The sequence below is a fragment of the Nansenia antarctica genome, assembly GCF_963989245.1.
Source record: "Nansenia antarctica genome assembly, chromosome: 6".
In the NCBI taxonomy this organism is placed as follows: domain Eukaryota; kingdom Metazoa; phylum Chordata; class Actinopteri; order Argentiniformes; family Microstomatidae; genus Nansenia; species Nansenia antarctica.
Genome location: NC_137676.1, coordinates 21929199 through 21949885, shown reverse-complemented (window position 1 = coordinate 21949885; position 20687 = coordinate 21929199). Strand labels below are relative to the sequence as shown.

Genomic DNA, 20687 nt, shown 5'->3' with positions numbered 1-20687 from the left:
TCTAAACTGTAGCAGGGGAGGCTAGTAAAGGTAGAGATTGGAGGACGGACTCATTGTAATGTATGAGTGTAATGTAATGGTGTAAGGAATGGTATCAAACACACTATGCCATTCCTCATTGTATTACATGCATTACAATGAGCCCGTCCTCCGTTTTCTACCTCCACAAGCCTCCCCTGACACTAGTGCTAAAGTGAACGAAAAGAAGAAGAAAAACCTTCTGGGAGAAAACAGTCCCAATTCAATATTGAATATTGACTTTCATTTCATTGGCTATAGGATTTTGCAAGTTGAGTGTTTATTGGGATATTGCAAATTGTCTCTACATTTGATGGATAAATAGGCTATTTATCATTTAGAATATATTAATATGATATATTCTGATATATTATCAATGTAGGCTATATCATCGATGACTAAGCAAAATGATCATTGCTTGACACGTGATTTATCCACTTTAGACAATGGTACCAAATCTGGCTTACATTTCAGCACGCCCAAATGGGTGTGCGTATGTGTGTGTGTGTGTGTGTGTGTGTGTGTGTGTGTGTGTGTGTGTGTGTGTGTGTGTGTGTGTGTGTGTGTGTGTGTGTGTGTGTGTGCGCGTGTGTGTGTGTGTGTGTGTGTGATTTGAAGCTAAGGGAGATAAGGAATTTGGACGGCGATTAAGCAACCGCACAAGCTAACAGGAACTTCCTTCCTTCCACAGAAAACATGGAGGGATGCTTTATAAACGGCTTTATAAACGGGTGCTTTCGACCGGGTAAACGTTCAGTCTGAAACTAAACCTACAAATTCATCCTGACCTACTACTGTCTAGGCGAGTTATATCTATAATATTACTCTTATACTTAGGGGGAAATGGGAGACACATTGGGAATACTTGTTGCGCTGACAATGGCATTCTTTGTGAGAGTGAGGGGAGAGCCCCAAACCCCCCAAAGCGGATACTGTAGGGGAGATAAGTGTTTCGGTGTATTCCAGGACCGTGTTGATTTTGCGTCGGCCCAAGAAGTGTGCAAGAGAATGGACGGACACTTAATGACAGTGGCATCTGAAGAATCGCAAAAGATTGTTCTTGTTTTGTTGCATAATCTGACTGGAGATTTCTGGATCGGTTTGCAGTTGCCGAGTGGACAATGTCCCGACAGCGCCTCTCCTCTACGGGGGTACAGGTGGATCACAGGACGTGCTGCGACTGATTTTACTAACTGGGGACAGTTTGGCGAAAGCTGCTCTTCGAAATGCGTTTCTGTATCCCAAGCTGAATTTAAATGGACGGAAGAATTGTGCGACCACAAATTAGCATTCATTTGTGAATATAAAATAGATTCTGATTCGACATGCGAAGGATTACATGTAGAAAAACACGAATTAGTTAGATACGTGTCCCCTTTTGGATTCGAGGTAGAACCAATGACATCATATCCAATGGGAACTATTGCAACGCGCAAATCACTGGAAAGGGACTATATCTGTTACCAAGAATGGAAGCCAGCGCCTTGGTTCTGCGACGTAAAGAACGGGGGTTGTGAACATAAGTGTGAGTCTATTAACCAGGTGAGCGTGTGCACCTGCCCAACAGGAACAACTCTTAATTCCGATACCGTCACGTGTCGAGAGGCTAACCCTAACACTAGCCCTAAGAGTTTTAGCCCCTGTTCTTCCCTCGGATGTGCGCATCGTTGCTCCAAGAAAGATGACACCTACGAGTGCGTGTGTCGTCACGGCTGGGCCCTGGCAGAGGATGGGAGGAGGTGCGAGGACGTGGACGAGTGTGTGGAAGACGGACGGTGTCCTGGACCCAACTCCAGGTGTAACAACTCCAATGGTGGGTTCGAGTGTCTGTGTCGGGAAGGATACCGGATAGACAATGACAAATGCGTCGACATAGATGAGTGCTTCTTGCGGCCATGTGAACACAGGTGTAATAACACGTTAGGCAGCTACAAATGCGATTGTGATGAGGGGTACATTACATCCACAACAAACCCCAACTTGTGTGAAGCAGTGTGTCTCCATAAAGAATGCCCCGCGGAATGCGACCCCAATGACAAAGAAAATTGTTACTGTCCGAAGGGCTTCTTGTTGGAAAAAGGAGCTGAAGTTCCATATTGTGTGGACCAAGATGAGTGCGAAATGTATAGTGATTGTGAAAACAGTTGCACAAATACGTATGGAAGTTACGAGTGCTCTTGCGATGAAGGATTCGACTTAATTGATGGAAATAAATGTGTTGAAAGACAAGAAGCTTCGACTCAGAGGCCCCCGACTGTCAAAGCTGGTAGTCTTCTTGGAATAATTGGTGTATGCATTGTCGTAGTTATATGTGTGATGGTGTTTCTGGTTCACCATAGTCTTAAACGTTGCGGAAAAGTGGAACTTGCTTTCAAAAGCCAAGTTGTTGATATTTACCATTTGCAACAAATAACAACAGAAAAGTACAGAAAATTGTCTTTTGACGCCTGTCAAAAAGTCACATTGTATAAAGATTATTGATGCATCTCTTGGCAATATTCGTGTCTATGAAGTACGCCCATGTTCGTTTGCTAACGTTTTTTTTTTTTGGCTTGAAAGCTAATTTCTGATTGTGAATGTCATGTCTGTATATAACCGCTCATGAGCACAAAGACTCAATCTTTCAGCACATCCCAACCAACCAACGACTTAAAATTGTATTGTATTATACATATTTGTAAATAAAATATATTAAACTATATTTTAACATCAATTCAATCTTGAGCATGTGTGTTTAATCTTGTAAATGTTATTCCGTATTATCCCGATTAGATTATTAGATTAGATTAGATTCACATGTATTGTCATTGCAGAGTAGCTATACAAGTACCAGGCAATGAAATGCATTTTAGCGTCTAATCATAAGTGCAAATAGTGATATAAAACATAATAGTGATATAGGTAGGCTACAGTATGGTAAGTATGGTAGTTGGGTATATACAGGAGAGGATAGTAGTAAAGTATGTACAGTTAAGGTAGCTATGGTGTATACAGATGTATAAGGTTATCAAAGAGAGGTATGTGCAATGTGCAAAAATAATGGTATGTGCAATGTGTAGTATTTGTAGACAGCAGTAGTGCAAAGGGTGATTAGGTGTTCACATTGACCAGGGGTGTGTGCAACCAGCAGTAGTGCAACCAGCAGTAGTGCAACGGCTAAATGGGGGGTGGGGGGGGATAAACTGTTGTTATGGGACCTGAGGATCCTACTTCTTGAGTCTCTTAACGTTATATAGGCATTAATGTAGTTATATAGGCATTCATGTAGGCCTAATATCATGACTTGACTTTTGAATAACTTTTGAATAATTGTATTTATCCATTATCAAGCCTTCTGTATCTTCTGTATACCAAAACGTGGTACGTTTGTAACATGATCAAATATAATGCAAACCCTAACAGCCCCAGCTGGTATCTGAATTACCTTAAAGGTGTCTGTTTCTCATGATGACTATTTGTGGACAGACAGGCTTGTAGAATTTATCCCAAAATAGCTTGAGAGTGTGATATGACCTGGTAGTCCTTTTGGTTTCATATTACTTTATAGCTGGCCTATAAGTTATGCAAAAACAGCTTTTTCATGCTTAATTTTACATTTTACATTTGTTTTAAAACATGTTGACATACCTTTACCAATATATTACATTTTTTGTGATCACTGTGTTGTGTCTGTGTTTTGTGTGTGTGTGTGTGTGTGTGTGTGTGTGTGTGTGTGTGTGTGTGTGTGTGTGTGTGTGTGTGTGTGTGTGTGTGTGTGTGACAGAGACAGAGTGGGAGAGGGGGAGAGAGAGAGAAAGTGAGAGAGACAGGGGGAGAGAGAGAGAGAGAGAGAGAGAGAGAGAGAGAGAGAGAGAGAGAGAGAGAGAGAGAGAGAGAGAGAGAGATCATGCGTGTGTGTGCATGCGTGCGAAATTTGAGTTGTGATATGCATAAGTTAGCTGTAAAGAGTAACTTCCTTCCTTGTGCAAAGCGACATGGAGCAAGGCATTTATAAGCGGGAGCTAACGGCAAGGTAAACATTCAAACTAAACTGGACTACTATTAAGCACAACTAGTTTGCGTTAATAATAATAAAAAATGAGGGACATGATCCGGATACTTGTTGCTCTAACTTTCCTGTCGAGAGTTAACGGTAATACACCGCAGAGTGGATACTGCATCGAGAATCAGTGCTTTGCAGTTTTCCAGGATCCTGTGGACTTTGCAGCGGCTCAACAGCATTGTGAGGAAAACAATGGATTTTTGATGACAGTGAAATCTTCGGTATCACACGACATCATTTCAATTTTACTTGGTAATCTGCCTGGAGATCATTGGATTGGTTTGCGGTTACCGGATGGTGGACAATGTCCCGACAGTGCCTCTGTTTTGCGAGGGTACAAATGGATAACGGGAGACGATGCGACTGACTTCCAGAACTGGGGAACCTTTGACGATGGCTGCACCTCCAAATGTGTCTCGGTATCAAAAGACGAATTTAAGTGGACGACACAATCATGCGACAAACAAATAGCAGGGTTCCTCTGTGAATACAGTTTCCCAAGTGCCTGCAAACGTTTCCCTGTCAAAGATGGCGAGACCGTTATGTACAGGACTCCGTTAGGATTCGAGGGGGAAGATTTATTGTCATTGCCTTTAGGAAGCACTGCTACACACCAACCCCTGGAAACGAAGTATATCTGTTCTCCGGTTCAGTGGCTGCAGGCACCATGGACCTGTGAGATAGGGAACGGTGGATGTGAACGTGACTGTCTGTCAATTAACCAACAGCCTGTGTGCATATGCCCGCCTGGAACAGTTCTGAATGACAATAAAGTTACATGCGAAGAGGCGAAAAATGACCCGTGTCTTGACCTCGGATGTGCGCAACATTGCTACCAAAACAATGACAGTTTGAGTTACGCATGTATGTGCAACCAGGGATTCGAATTGGCAGAAGATGGGAAGGGGTGCAAGGACATTGACGATTGCATCGATGACAGGCAGTGTCCGGGCGACAACTTTCACTGTGTTAATACCATAGGTGCGTTTGAATGCGTCTGCTCGGTAGGGTACACCAGGAGGCACGACGGAGAGTGCGTCGACTTGGATGAATGTAGAGCCGCGCCGTGTGAGCACATGTGCACCAACACACCAGGCAGCTACAACTGCTCCTGTTATAACGGATTCATATCAAAGAAGGAGGACCCTAGATTATGTCAACTTTATTGTGGCCACGAAGAGTGTCGCGCTGAATGCGACCCGAACAATGAATACGAATGTAACTGTCCGCCGGGTTACATAGTTGATTTTAGGAATGGCGAGTATTATTGCGTTGACATAAATGAATGCGATATGTATTACTGTGATCAAAACTGTAGAAATACGTATGGAGGCTATGTGTGCTCCTGCGATAAGGCATACGACTTGGTTGAGGGCTACAAGTGTGTTGAGAGAGAGGAGGGTTCTGGGTTTACCACCCACGACCCCCTCGCACCCACCCACCTCACCCACCCACCTCACACTCACAGCCACGACGCCCTCACACCCACTGTCACATATCCAACTGCGCGTCCGTCCAGTCTAACGGTGGGGGGACTCCTGGGAATAATAGTGTGCGTCGTCGTTGTTATTCTGGTAATCGTTTTTCTGGTTTGTCACATCATGAAGCGCCGCAGCAAACCGGTGACTGCAAGTGCCCTCAAAAGCCATAGCGGTGTTTCCGATGTCCATGATCTCGCACAAGTAACCACAGAAAAGCACGAAAAACCTTCAGACAGACATTTAAAAATGGACACTTAGAACATGTGTTCATGTTCATTGGCATAGCTCTGTTCACACCTTTCAATGTGAGAATTCTTAGTTTGGGGACTTTTGATGCTTTGATTTCATGTAGTTGCAATATCATTTAATTTCATACCGGTGTTGGTCTTTATGTAAATATCTCATCACCACTCAAACCAACAGCAAAACACATATTGTTGCAAAATTATTGTTACTATTTTTAAATGTTTGTAAATAAATACAAAAACATGACATTCATATTCTGTTCTGCATTTCGTTGTCTGGTACTTGTACTCTGCAATGACAATAAAGTTGAATCTAATGTAATGTAATGTAATCCAATAGGCTATAAAGCCCCAGTCTGCACTCTTCACTGCAAGGAGTCGAGTACGCCATCTAGTGGAATACAATAACTTGCAGTGTGATTCTGCCTGTCCACTTCCCACACTTTCCACAGTAATAAACATTATAATAGATCATACCCAGATATCAGCTATCATCTTAAAATATCTGAAACTCAACAATTGTCTTAAGGCATCCTCATTTTTAGTGATATGATGTTGTCTCAACACTTAGGTGATAGCTGAGTGTGTCATGATTAATGAATTGTCCTTGCATATAGGTCTAATCAACAGCTTTTGCTGATCTGCACATTTTCCAAGTGGGATGTTGCACGCATAGCCTAACTAGCCTAACTACTTTAAAATATATTTTAAGAGACATTTGAATTAGTGTTCATGGTGGCCTTTTGGTTCCTGCTTTTTAGTAATAATGTACAGGGCTCAGCTGATCACAGACATCTTCATTGTGTGCTTATTTCAAATGTTTAAATATGTTGGCTATCCAACAGGCTGCATTTCCCTTAAGCCAATTGAGTGTAGACCTGGCCTGTGTTGGACTCACTCACTCTGTGAGTGTGTGTCTCTTGAGGGGGAACAGCTCCCAAGTCAAACTTCTTTCAGGTCTACCGATAAAATAAAATAAACCACAGCAATGATGCACGTCACTTCAGCACAGGTTCAAGGGCTTGGGATGGATCTTAACCAGCCCACTACTGAGTAAATACACTCTCCAGCATCTCATAATTTGTTCCACAACACCGACAGTCAGAAACAGAGATCCAGCGATGGGGATTTAGGAGTCTCTCAGCGCCCCCTGTTGGTTGATGTAATATATGCCATTCAGCAGACACTTTTATTCAAAGCGAATTACATTGCATACATTGCATACATTTTTCAGTATATATGGTCCCGGCGGGAATCGAACCCACAACCTAAGTGTTGTCAGCACATTGCTCTAACAACTGAGCCACAGAGTACCACACTGATGTGAACAAAGCATGCAGTAATACACACAGATTTGTTTCTGTTAATGTTTTTCTCTTTTAATAGGCAGTAGTATCTTAGTGACAGCTGCTGGGATAGATATGTCAAACGTGTCTGGTTGTATATCAAGGGGCCTAGGCCTAATTCAAGAATGCATAACGTTATTTCATTCAATGTTGAAACTCTGCACAGGCTATAGCTGTAAACATACAAGGAAATGTTAGCTGTCAACAGTGCAGTGACATGTGTGCGTACATTTACATTTACATTTTCAGCATTTAGCAGACGTCTTTATCTAAAGCGACTTACAACAAATACATTTGTCCAAGTAAGTGAATCATCTATCCATCAGTCATCATAAGAAAAAGTAATATATGCTAGGACCAGGGGCCATTGGCAGTTACAATGCTAGAAGGAAGAATTATTATTATTATTATTATTATTATTATTTTGAATTTATTCATAGTAGAGAAACTGTACAGGAGGGTAGTGGGGATGAGGAGGTCTGTACAGGGGGGTAGTGGGGATGAGGAGGTCTGTACAGGGGGGGTAGTGGGGATGGGGAGGTCTGTACAGGGGGGTAGTGGGGATGAGGAGGTCTGTACAGGGGGGTAGTGGGGATGAGGAGGTCTGTACAGGGGGGTAGAGGGAATGAGGAGGTCTGTACAGGGGGGTAGTGGGGATGAGGAGGTCTGTACAGGGGGGTAGAGGGGATGAGGAGGTCTGTACAGGGGGGTAGTGGGGATGAGGACGTCTGTACAGGGGGGTAGTGGGGATGAGGAGGTCTGTACAGGGGGGTAGTGGGGATGAGGAGGTCTGTACAGGGGGGGTAGTGGGGTTGAGGAGGTCTGCACAGGGGGGTAGTGGGGATGAGGAGGTCTGTACAGGGGGTAGTGGGGATGAGGAGGTCTGTACAGGGGGGTAGAGGGGATGAGGAGGTCTGTACAGGGGTGTAGAGGGGATGAGGAGGTCTGTACAGGGGGGTAGTGGGGATGAGGAGGTCTGTACAGGGGGGTAATGGGGATGAGGAGGTCTGTAGGGGTAGAGGGGATGAGGAGGTCTGTACAGGGGGGTAGTGGGGATGAGGAGGTCTTTAGGAGGGACAGTTAAGATGTAGCCTGAAGAGATGAGAGGTCTTCAATCTACGGTGGAAGACAGGTGTGATGCAGCTGGGGCTGTCAGACAGGTGTGATGAGAGACCGGAGGCTCAATTACAGGGTGTGACTGGGGTGGCTGCGGCTCCGGGCCTTCCTCAGATACCAAATAAAATCAAAACAAACAAATCAAATGTTATTAGTCACGTACATTGCTTACAGACGTAATTTACACTACAGTGAAATGCTTTATTTGTTATAGTGAAATGAGGCAGGTGAGGATCTGAGGGCTGCAGGTTCCTCAGCCACCTGAGGAAGAACAGGTGCGGCCGTGCCGCCTTGATCCTCAAGTCCCCAGGCCATGTGGGAGGTGTACACAGAGGAACTTCAAGCTACTGACCCACTCCACCTCAGCCCCATCAATGTGGATGGGTGTGTGTGTGTGTGTGTGTGTGTGTGTGTGTGTGTGTGTGTGTGTGTGTGTGTGTGCGTGCGTGTATGTGTGTGTGTGTGTGTGTGTGTGTGTGTCTGCTGCTTCCTGTAGAAATGTTGTCCTCAGACTGTATAGGCGTTAATTAAGTTCCACCCCACCTCCACTGAGACATCAGCAGCCAGGTAGCAGCCTATACTGGTACTATGATCAGGACAGTCCAACACACTTCATATTAGGTGTTTAATTTGCTCATAGTGCATTACCGATTAGGGAAAGACGGGGCAGTATAGGAGCATCACTCACCGCTACAGTTTCAGAAAAAACAACGCCCCCTCTTTCTCTCCTCTCGTGTGTGTTTAGTACACGTAGGCCATAAATAGCTGCTTAGTTTCACTTTCTCTTAGTTAAAACATCAGACGGACATCAGACGGACTCCAGGCATGCCATCAAAAACATCACCACGAAATCACGAATATGAAGCCATAACCGAAGAGTGAGTATATTTCATAATAAAAATGTATCTTTACTTTACAGTTCATACGTTTATAATATAGTAACCATCATACAATAGGTCCATCAACATTACAGCAAAAGCTAAACACGATTCAGTGTCCATAGCTATTTAATAGGTTCACACGTTGAGTTAATATAATCTATTTTTTTTAAATGACAATATATAAAATATTTAATATCTTCTATTATTTGAAAAGTAGGTATTTGAGTTACCCAGATACGTACTGAAAAGATAGGACGTTGAGAAAGTCAATAACGAACGCCTTTCTCTTTTAGATATGGAAATGGCCGATATGGAATTCAAATAGTTTTCTAATTTGTATTGGGAAAAATATTATGCCGCGATCAACACTAACTTGTTGCTCTTGTATTCATATTCTTATAGATCACGTGGTCAGTTGAAGGAAAGAGGTGTCCAGGGAGGGAGGTGGGCTGAATTTAATCTTGGCTGCGGTCGTAAATTCACTCTGAGAGCGCCGGAGAGCACAATGGGTTCAACGTCATAAAGGGACCAAGTAATTTGATTGGATAAGAGGGATTCCATGAGTGCTGATCAGATTTTCAGAGCGTATTTACGAACGCAGCCTTTATCTAACCGAGGGCTGACAGTCAGAACGAAAGTGAAATCTTCTAATTTAGTAGTTGAACTACTACAGTTTGCACACTGGTCGTCACAGTATGTACTGTCTGACCGAACTGAAAATAACGTTTTTCCGTTCATTTGTTTCCCACACAGACCGCCGGGACCCAGAGGTAGGCCTAATGATTATTCTATATGAAAGAGAATGAAGAATGAATGGTCTTTATTGTCATTAATACAGTACATGTACCATACAACGAAATTTAGGAGGGGGGGCTCCCCTGGTGCTTGGAAAAAAGACTAAAAACAAGAGAGCCAAGGGTAAAACAAAAAAGACAAAAGAGCTGGTTGACATAAATAAGGCTATGTACACTATTGAGTGCTCTACTGAGAGCAAACTACTCGGTCACGACGTTCCTGTCCTGGCGCCCACAGCTGTCAGGACTGCAGAGTCACTACCTGTCTTCCGCAGTAGATTCAAGACCTCCATCTCTTCAGGCTACATCTTAGTTTCTCTACTATAAAAAAGAGGACATTTCTAATAATAACTTCTATAGTCTGGGTAATATGTGAAAAAATTGTTCACTTTTTTAAAAAAGCACAAAACTTGGTACACTTGTACCAAGGACGTGTCGTCCATATAAGCATAAGCAGTGCTTACCCAACGGAAAAAATAAAAAAGGACAGTGAAAATATTAAAATAAAAGTGCATGTAACCGTTTGTTTGTTTTCATTGAAAGAGTCGTATTTTAGGTCCCAGGGCAGCAGGAGTCATTCATTTTGGCACCACCTGCAGGAGTAAGCACTCGCTATTCTGCTTGCTTGCATTGCGTTGCATTCAGGCATGCGGGAAGGTATTTTGACTGGGGGTGCTGAGGTGCTGTCTATATACGCTACAGGGAAAAAAATTGCCAGGGAAAAAGTATAACGATTTCTCTCCCTCCCTCCCTCCCTCCCTCTCGCTGATTGCTCGTTCGCTCACACGCACACAGTGGCATAACGACGGGCCCCAATGCACGGGCAATAATAGTTAAGCACGCACGCACCCGCACACTACAAAGACGTAACGTTAAATATTTTACCAACAATGTGTTGGAATTTACAGTAATTTCCACTCAGCTCACAGTGTCCCACAATGTCCACAAACATGATGTTGACCATTATTACAGACAGCACTCCATGTCGATTGTTATTGCCTCTTAACGGAAGCCCTTCGCTGCCGAAGAATCGGATGGATCTGAATATCAGTTCTAATACGTTTCTGGCCGTCTGTTGCTCTTTCTCAACAACGTCCGACAGTAGAGCATTAATGGGAGTGTTGTTAAGCTCAGCATCTTCTTCCAACTCCACTTCAATTGTTCTGGCTGATTTAGCATTTTTGCTAAAGAACTCAGAGATTCCCTAGCAAGATATGACCATGTGATCACTAACATTAAAACGAACAAACACATTTTTACATTTATTACAAAAAACACATTTATTTGTATTCCCAAAAGCAACAATAGTTATTATATTGTTTTAAATTATTGTTTGAATAATATTTTAATTTTTTAAATTCAGGCAGGAGGAGCTCCTTCTGCCTGCCGCTAGGGGGTGCTGCAGCACCCTCAGCACCCCCCTTCCCGCGTCCCTGGTTGCATTCTAAGCACTTCTCTCTCTGCTTTCCCTCGCGTACATTCGAATGCGTGAAAATGTCTTTTTTATTTTTTTCGATGCCTCAGCTCGCTGTTTAATGTGGCCAGGGTAAGCATGCTTACCAGCCAATCAGTAGTTCGTTCATTCCGATAAGAGCTACTGATTGGCTCTTATCACTTTCAAGTTCACTTAACATTTCACCTTACTTTCTCTCGCCCGGCAGAATAGCTTATGCTAGCCAGCTCAAACGATCTAAATAATAATAATCAATAAGGATAACTTGCTTGATTTTGTGAATATGGACATTACTGTCAGCGACCTAAAGGGATTTCGTAGACTGGACTGGACTGGAAAAACACAACTACTGGCTAAAGGCCGCCCGAAGCCACCACTCACCGATCTTCACACCCAGAAAGGGAGAGTCGCTAGGGGGTTCCAGCAAGCCTGGTATGAGCGGTTTATATGATTTATATGATTCGCAAGGCTGGTGGCGATCTGTGCTTGTTTATATGGTTTGAGTACTGCTGTGCTGCTGGTTATGGCTTCTCATTTAAGACTTCCTCTGCCTTTACCTTTGAATGTAGGCCTGTACCGTTGTGTTTGGAGAGAGAGCTGCTTAATCAATCGCTGAGATAGGCCTAATGTCGCTGTCCTTGCCAGTGGTTCTGGACCAAAAGTGTTTGAGAGAGATAGAGAGGGAGGGTTTGGGATGTGATGTCAAGTGCCTGTGTGACAAAAGTGTGAAAAGAAAGTGTGTTGTGAGTGTCATGTACTTATACTACCACCTTGTGGGGCATCCGGGTACTGCCTAGTATATATGTATGACGTGTTATCCGTTTCCGTTGTTGACTAATAAAGTTATCACCACTACAGTAACACGGTCTCCAGCTCCTGCTTGCTCTACTATATAGAAAGTATATTTAGTTATATCATCATACCTAGTTAGGATATAACAAGTGGCGACGAGGATCGGCGAGACTTACGTGTGTTTTCGTCGGTTTAGTAGAGTTAGTAGAGTTAGGAGACGTTACGACGGAGCCAGGCTAACAAGGTATGCTAACAACATTAGCATTGCTAGCACCGGCAGTGAAAGCGACGCATGTCTGACGGCGAACAGCGGCAGCCAGCTGAACCAGCCCAGCCTATCCCAGCTGTTATTATGGCGGGGATATTGGGAAGCATCGGCCCCTTTGAGGAAGGTACGGAGCAGTGGAACTCCTACACTGAACGTTTTGAGTACTTTGCAGCAGCAAATGGCATTGAAGGGGTGAAGTTGGTGCCGACGTTTTTGAGTGTCATGGGACCTAAAGCATATAATTTGCTCCGTGCACTAGTCCAGCCTGACAAACCTGGGACTAAAAACTATGCTGCTATTGTGAAAACCCTGTCAGAGCACTTTTCACCAAAGCCCCTGGTGATTGCGGAGCGGTTTCGCTTCCATAAAAGGAACCAAGAGGAGGGGGAGTCAGTAGTGACATTTGTGGCTGCCCTTAGAAGGCTGACAGAGCATTGTGAATTTGGCAATGTACTGAACGACACCATACGGGACAGGCTCGTGTGCGGCCTCAGGAGTGAGGCTGCCCAGAAACGCCTCTTAACTGAAAGTGCACTTACCCTGGAAAGAGCTATTGAAGTGAGTGTGTCCATGGAATTAGCTACCAAGGACGCTCATCAGCTCAGGGAGAGCGGTAAGCTGCACAGAGTCTCCGCAGAGGACAGAGGTACCCAGAGCAAATGTTACAGATGCGACAAGAGTGGACATTTGGCTGCTGAGTGTTGGAGTAAGGATGTGGACTGCAGGAAGTGTGGAAAAAAAGGTCACATTGAACGGGCATGCAAAAGTAAGGGACTGATTAAAAATCCTAGTCTGGACAACAATAAGTCAAAATACAGATTCCAAAAGAGACAGCCTGTGCATAGTGTACAACCTAGCCAAGCTACGGCTAATCTCAGCAGCTCATCAGACGAGGAACCTGTGTATGTCCTGTCAGTAGTGGGAGGTGCAGGGGGTTATTTCGAAACTCCACTGCTGGAGGGGAAACCAGTGCGTATGGAAATAGACACTGGGGCAGCAGTCTCTCTTATATCGTATGCTGTCTACAAAGAAACCCTGCCGCATCTGCCACTACAACCAACGAAACTCAAACTGAGAACCTACACCGGCGAGTCAGTGCCAACCAAGGGGGTCATCCATGTCACAGTCCAGGTGAATGGGCAAACCGCACACCTACCACTGTACGTCGTGGGGGGCGGCTTGTCATCTCTGCTAGGCCGTTCGTGGCTGGCGGAACTCCGACTGGACTGGCCCAAGGTTCACATGCTGAACAAAGGGGAATCCCCTCTGACTGCTATCCTGAACAAACATGCGGAGGTGTTCAAAGAGGAACTTGGAAAAATGAAGGACATCATAGTCAGTCTGGACATCAAGCCAGACAGCAGACCCAAGTTCCTGAAAGCGAGACAAGTCCCATACGCCATAAAGCCAAAAGTGGAAGCTGAGCTGGAATCATTGGTCAAGAGTGGGGTGCTGGAGCCCATCAGTCGAAGTGAGTGGGCCACTCCCATCGTACCAGTCATAAAAAAAGATACTTCGGTGAGAATCTGCGGAGATTTTAAAGTCACCCTGAACCCTGTGCTAGAGGCTGAACACTATCCACTCCCTCGCATAGAGGACCTGTTCACAGGCTTGGCTGGAGGACAAAGATTCAGCAAAATCGACCTCAACCAAGCCTACTTACAGATGCAGGTCGACGAGAAATCTAGAGACCTGCTCACCATAGTCACTCACAAGGGCCTGTACCGATACTGCAGACTACCTTTCGGGATTACGTCTGCACCGGCTCTCTTCCAGCGTGCGATGGAGCAGATACTGAGCGGCTTAGACGGGGTCCAATGTTATTTGGATGACATACTCATCACTGGAAGGACAGAACAGGAACATCTGGGGAACCTGGAGGCCACTCTGCAGCGACTGGAAGAATATGGATTAAAAGTTCGCAAGTCAAAGTGTGAGTTTTTCCAGTCTTCCGTCGAGTATCTGGGTCACGTGATTGACGCGGAGGGCTTGCACAAGGCTCCATCCAAAACCAAGGCCATCGTGGAAGCACCAGCACCTCAAAATGTGAGTCAACTCCGCTCTTATCTGGGGCTCCTCAATTACTACGGGAAGTTTATCCAGAACCTGTCTTCTCTACTGCGACCCCTACATCAGCTGCTGTGCCACGGGCAAGCCTGGGTATGGACTCAACAATGTGAGGCTGCGTTTGAGATAACGAAACGGGCGCTGCTGGAATCTGACGCCCTGACACATTTTGACCCCGCACTGCCCCTACAACTGGCGTGTGATGCCTCCCCATATGGGGTGGGAGCAGTTGTTTCACACATCATGCCCAGCGGGGAGGAACGGCCAATTGCATTCGCCTCCCGTACACTCAGCAAGGCTGAGAGCGGCTATGCACAAATAGAACGTGAAGCACTGGGGATTGTGTTTGGAGTAAAAAAAATTCATCACTATCTCTTTGGGAGAAAGTTTGTTCTCCTGACAGACCATCAGCCCCTCACAACAATCTTCGGGCCCCACACCGGCATTCCATCCCTGGCAGCGGGAAGGATGCAAAGATGGGCCTTGTTGTTGTCTGCTCATGACTACGACATCAAATACCGCAAGTCGGAGATGCACGCCAATGCGGATGGCCTCTCGAGACTACCCCTGCCTGTGGTCCGTGCCGAGCCGACACGGACCGGCATTTTCTACTTCAGTCAAGTTGAGGAAGCGCCCATCACAGCAGCTCAAGTGAAGAGACACACCCGGAATGACCCTGTATTGTCAACGCTGATGGATGTACTGATCACCGGTAGGAGGGGAGACCTTCCCGAGCTCAAGCCCTACCTCACAAGAAGGAGTGAACTGTCTGTGCAGGCAGGATGTCTCCTCTGGGGACGCCGGGTGATTATTCCGCCTGTGTTACGGAAAAGGCTACTACTGCAGCTACATGAAGGACATAGTGGGATCGTCCGCATGAAGGAGCTTGCGAGAAGCTACTTTTGGTGGCCTGGACTGGATGGTCAGATCGAGGAGACTGTGAAAACATGTACGTCATGCCAGCAGGTGCGCTGCATGCCGCAGCCAGCTCCCCTCCATCCGTGGGATTGGCCGGAGGCACCATGGCAGCGAGTTCATGTGGACTTCGCTGGCCCGATGGAGGAGAGGATGTTCCTGGTGGTGGTTGATGCCCACAGTAAGTGGCCGGAAGTGGCGATAATGAGATCGACCACAGCAGAGAAAACCATCGAGAAACTAGGAGAGATGTTCAGTCGATTCGGGTTTCCAGAACAGCTGGTGAGCGATAACGGGCCCCAATTCGTCTCACAAGAGTTTGAGAGATTCCTGGAGGCAAATGGAGTACAACACATCCGCTCTGCCCCCTATCACCCATCCACAAATGGATTAGCAGAGAGATTTGTTCAGAGCATGAAAAACGGCCTGAAGGCCTCACAGGGACAAGGATCTCTCCACCAGCGCCTCAATAGGTTTCTGCTGTCATACAGAAATATACCGCACTCAACCACTCAAGTCGCGCCGGCAGCACTTCTCATGAAGAGACAACTCCGCACCAATCTCGACCTTCTGAAACCCCCAAAGACCAAAGAGACTGTGCACCTGAAACAACAGGCTCAGGTCAAGAGACGTGAGCAGAGAGCAAAAGAAAGGACCTTCCGGCCCGGTGACCGTGTACTGGCACGTAACTATAACAACCGAGCTAAGTGGACGCCTGCTACAGTCCTGGAACAGACCGGGCCGGTGTCTTATACAGTGCGGACCAAGGATGACCTAGTCTGGAGGAGACACACCGACCAGCTTCTCGCGGGGTCTGCAACACCTGGGGAAAACACACCAGTGGTTGCTGCTGAGCCAAGCAACCGGGGCAGCCCAATCCAGAGCACACTCATCCAGGATACACCAGGTACAGTGGAGCCTGTTGACTCTGGATCCACTTTCACCGCTGTATCGGAGACAGAACTGTCGCCGTGTTCCACACCGAAACCTGTTCCGGATACAGACAGTGTAGTTCTGCCGGATGGCCGTACTACTCATCGCCAGTCACAGAGAGAGCGGCGACCGCCGAAACGCCTGGATCTGTAGTAGGGATGTGACAGACCCTCAAGAATGGGGCATAATAATCCCCTGGGTCATGTCAGGGTTTGAGTAGTCCGTAACTCATTCCCTTAGAATAAGATGAATGGTTTATAACAAGTTAACAAAGTGATCTTGTTGTTGTGATTGGAGTTCTGAGCGATTGTTAATTTCAAGGGTTTGTTAGTGAGCCTACTTGTTCATTAAGTGGGGAGGAGTTGTCATGTACTTATACTACCACCTTGTGGGGCATCCGGGTACTGCCTAGTATATATGTATGACGTGTTATCCGTTTCCGTTGTTGACTAATAAAGTTATCACCACTACAGTAACACGGTCTCCAGCTCCTGCTTGCTCTACTATATAGAAAGTATATTTAGTTATATCATCATACCTAGTTAGGATATAACAGTGAGTTTACTATGGAGGATGGAAACGGTGTGTGTCTGTGTTGTGCGTGTGTGCGTTTGCGATGTTGAAACTGGACTTGTAGATTTCAGAAGGTTGGCTACTTGAAAAGATCTTGGTTCAAAAAAGATTGAACAATGAGCACCCCTGATATAGTCGAAACTGGCAACTGTTTTTTTTGTTTTTGGTAATCTGATCACAAAGTGACCCTACAGTTTATTAGCGGGTTCTAGGGCATCAAAATTGCATTTCCTTGAAACTGCGTTCACTGATAGCGTGTATGTGTAATTATGTGTATTTCTATATACTGTATGCTTACCCAATCTAAAAGCTCACGGCACGTGCCTGACTTGTACAGTTTGGGGTCCTGAACATTTTCAGACGTGGAGCCCTCGCAAAAACTCCTCCTAGTGGCCATGGCGGCCATTTTCCTTTCTGCCATAGCCGCATTGTGTATTTTGTAGGGTGTTCACACATATAATTTTGCTTTTCACTTTAGATTAAAATAAACTGCTGTGTAGTAATGGAACACACAAATTATGAAATTCAACTTTATCTTTTAAACTATTCGTTTTTATTACACAAACCTATATATCATTCTTTTCAGAATTTTAAGACCAATATTAATAGCAAATGATTTTTTTTATCGCACAATTAATATCCAGGATGGCGGATTAAATCCAATATGGCTGTCGTTAAGACACTGGATACACCAATTATGAAATTCAAATGTATCTTTTAAACTGTTCATTTTTATTAAATAAACCTATATATCATGTTTTGGAGAATTTTAAGACCAATATTAATAGCAAATAGAAACATTTATCACACAATTCATATCCAAGAGGGCAGACTAAATCCAACATGGCCACCGTAATGTTTTTGTTGTCTTTTGTAAATGCTGTGTTAGGTTTTTGTGTATAAATGCTATGCATACAACTATGCATAATTCAAAAAGACCAAGAAATTGCATAAATAATCCAGGTCCAGGCACTAAAGGTAGGTAACAAAACATTTATTCAATGGGACGGGGTGTTGGAGGGTGGGGAGTGATCAGAGAAAGTACAAATTGTGGTTTTTAATATCCTTTAAAAGATGAAAACACCAGTGTTCCTCACAAACATCATACTTGATGTTGAACAGTATCTTCCTCGCCATCTTCTCCTCCAGAGCCAATTGTAGTGTAGCCTTCTTTTCCTTCATTGACAAAATGAAGGAAGGAACTTGACGCCTTGCCTCATCAAGAGCCTTTGTTCTCTCAGCAGGGCTCAGGCTCTCCAGATAATTGCTGGGCTTATTTTGCCACCACATGACCAGCGTCTCCAGGTTGTGATTGGAGATGGAGGGCTTGGAACGGAGCAGATGGTCAAGCACAGCCAGGTCACACTCACCCAGCATGTTGGTTTTGGGGACTGTGCTTATCATCTGCTGTACTGGAGTGCTGGGGTGCCAATGTTTCCCCCCTGGCAGCTGGATGGAAGCCTGCCTCTGTAGCACAACCAGCATCTCCGCGCTAATGAGCTCGATGGCGAGCTGGGTGAAGGCGCTCTCCTCCGCATTCTCCACCTCTCTGAATATCTGTGCCGTCAGCTCGTTGTCAAGGGGCTGCACGGCGAACACTGAACCCCTCTTCATCGCCATGGAGCCATCGATGGACCACACCTGGAGGGAGGAGAGCATCCTTTCAAGATCACTGTTCAGATCTAGGATGTTATCAGGCATCTTCAGGATCCTTTCGAAAGGCTCCATGAGGAGAGCATAGACCAGGCCCATGGCCCTGCACCCGGCCCTGTACAGAGGCTCCTTAATGTCATACCTCACTGACTTTACCAGGTTGTTGTCAGCAGGCCAGTCAGTGAGGAACATAGCAGCATCTTCCCAGTGGAAGTACAGGGCCAGGGCATTTTGAAATGGAATGTTCATTCGGTGGCCATGGTAGGTCACAAGATAGTTTTTTGTCTGTCCTTTGCCTCTCAAAAAAACCTCCCACATGTCGGGTGACCCAGCAACTGCAGACCCACGCCGTGTGAATAGGGCTGCAGCGGTTCTGATCACTCGTTGTCTCCCTGCCTCCTTACTGTGCAGACTGTGGGGATTGGTGCCCTCAGAGAGTGTGATATTCAGAGCATTCTAATTCCTTATCAATACTCATTTATTGTTTCTATTATCAAACTCTCGGATTATCTAAAATCACTGCATTATACCTATCAAACGCTGGGATTATTGTTGGCAGTAGCTCTTCCCGAAACTGGGCCAGAAGTCGATTGAAGACCACGTTGACTGCTGCCTGGTCTGACATCAAGCACTTGATGCTCGACACAAGCGATGCCACGATTACTGACTTCTCCTCCTCAGCTGATGTGATTGCTGCTGCTAGACTGTCTCTGCTCTCCTTAAAAGCGGTCAGATAGGTCTCAGCATCTCCTCCTGCTACCTGCCTCAGCCCTAATGTCAGGTGTTTCCCTGACTTCAGTGACACCTAAAACATACACCGTAACCGCTTTTAAACCTCAATCATGTTAGCCTTAAAGCAAATTCACAATAACAGTAAATGCATTTTGTATACTTAAATATATTATATATTTTATGTAAATCCAGAATTGCAATCAATGAATAAATTAGTATAATAATTTACTGCCTGATTTAATTGGAAACAAGTACATGTTGTTTACACACACACACACACACACACACACACACACACACACACACACACACACACACACACACACACACACACTTTAGAGGATTATGGTTATTGTTAGAGGGCTCAATGGCAGTACATACCTGCATGCCTTGGTAATGGCTGTGATTAAATGTGGTGGCATCCTGGTGTAGTGTTGTGCCTGCACCACTCTCCGGATCAAAGTCCTTCAGCATTTCCTCAGCAACCTTACCAATGGACACAATTGATTTTATTATGAATTTGCTATAAACATAATTGTGTTTAAATGGGCAAAACATTTTCAAGAAGTTGAGCAATAGACCAATATCATGTTCAGATATGTTTTTACCTGCTTACTCGCCACTATTCTGGCCTCCATCATAATACGACTGCCGAGAAGTGTCTTGCTGGGAAGCCTCTGTGGTACTGTCGTATATTTCTGTAGTATGTATGATCTATGTATGAATATGTAGTATATTTTGGACACACACACATGCCAGGGCATGCAGGGACATGATGCCCTCTAACAATGGGGGTTCTATGGCAACCAGATGACCAGCAGGGACCTTTGGGGGTTGGGCAGGGACACACATACGCGCTGGCCCCTCCCCTCTGGAGCGGAACGGGGAGAGAGAGAGAGAGAGCGCTCTCTTCCAGCCCAGGGTCCACGGGGAACAGACGTAATGTATATATCTGCCTGTAACTGATTAAATTGTCTTAAAACTCAATATCTGTTCGTTGATTCATAACCAAAGAGAAAGAAGCAGCACATGGCGAGCCTAGCACGGAGTCCAAAAAAGGAAATCTACGTTTGAAAACTTAAGCTGAAGCCACAGCTCTGAAGACGGTAAGCTGTTTAAACCGCTAGGGGCGCGTGTGCAACAGCTGGGTTTTCAAACATTTTCTTTGAGACTAAAACAACCTTCAACTTTAAGGTTTAAAGTAAAGTAACTTGAAACACATCTTTCATAGTCTTTAAGCTGGGGTTGGTGAGAGCCGGATTTTGAAGTCCGTTTTTGTAAATATACGATTAGATTGGTATATTGGTGATATAGGGCTGAATTTGGTAATTCGCTTTTTTATGTTAAGATATTAGTTGTGTAACTAATAGCGGTATTA

At 45.0% G+C, this 20687-nt stretch overlaps 2 protein-coding genes across 2 annotated transcripts; both read left to right on the top strand.

Moving 5' to 3' along the window:
* The first annotated feature begins 907 nt into the window (after positions 1 to 907).
* LOC308161134 (thrombomodulin-like) lies at positions 908 to 2655 on the top strand. The gene has a single exon (XM_080535088.1). The coding sequence runs from the start codon at positions 1027 to 1029 to the stop codon at positions 2497 to 2499; it is 1473 nt and encodes a 490-aa protein (XP_080391214.1). The 5' UTR covers positions 908 to 1026; the 3' UTR covers positions 2500 to 2655.
* A 1316-nt stretch (positions 2656 to 3971) lies between these two features.
* On the top strand, positions 3972 to 5952 carry LOC308161395 (thrombomodulin-like). Its single transcript, XM_080535412.1, has one exon. The coding sequence runs from the start codon at positions 4096 to 4098 to the stop codon at positions 5797 to 5799; it is 1704 nt and encodes a 567-aa protein (XP_080391538.1). The 5' UTR covers positions 3972 to 4095; the 3' UTR covers positions 5800 to 5952.
* The last annotated feature ends 14735 nt before the right edge of the window (positions 5953 to 20687 follow it).

Bases quoted from the DNA above. Each gene is read 5' to 3' on its own strand.
- LOC308161395 (XM_080535412.1), top strand. From the start codon at position 4,096: ATGAGGGACATGATCCGGATACTTGTTGCTCTAACTTTCCTGTCGAGA.
- LOC308161134 (XM_080535088.1), top strand. From the start codon at position 1,027: ATGGACGGACACTTAATGACAGTGGCATCTGAAGAATCGCAAAAGATT.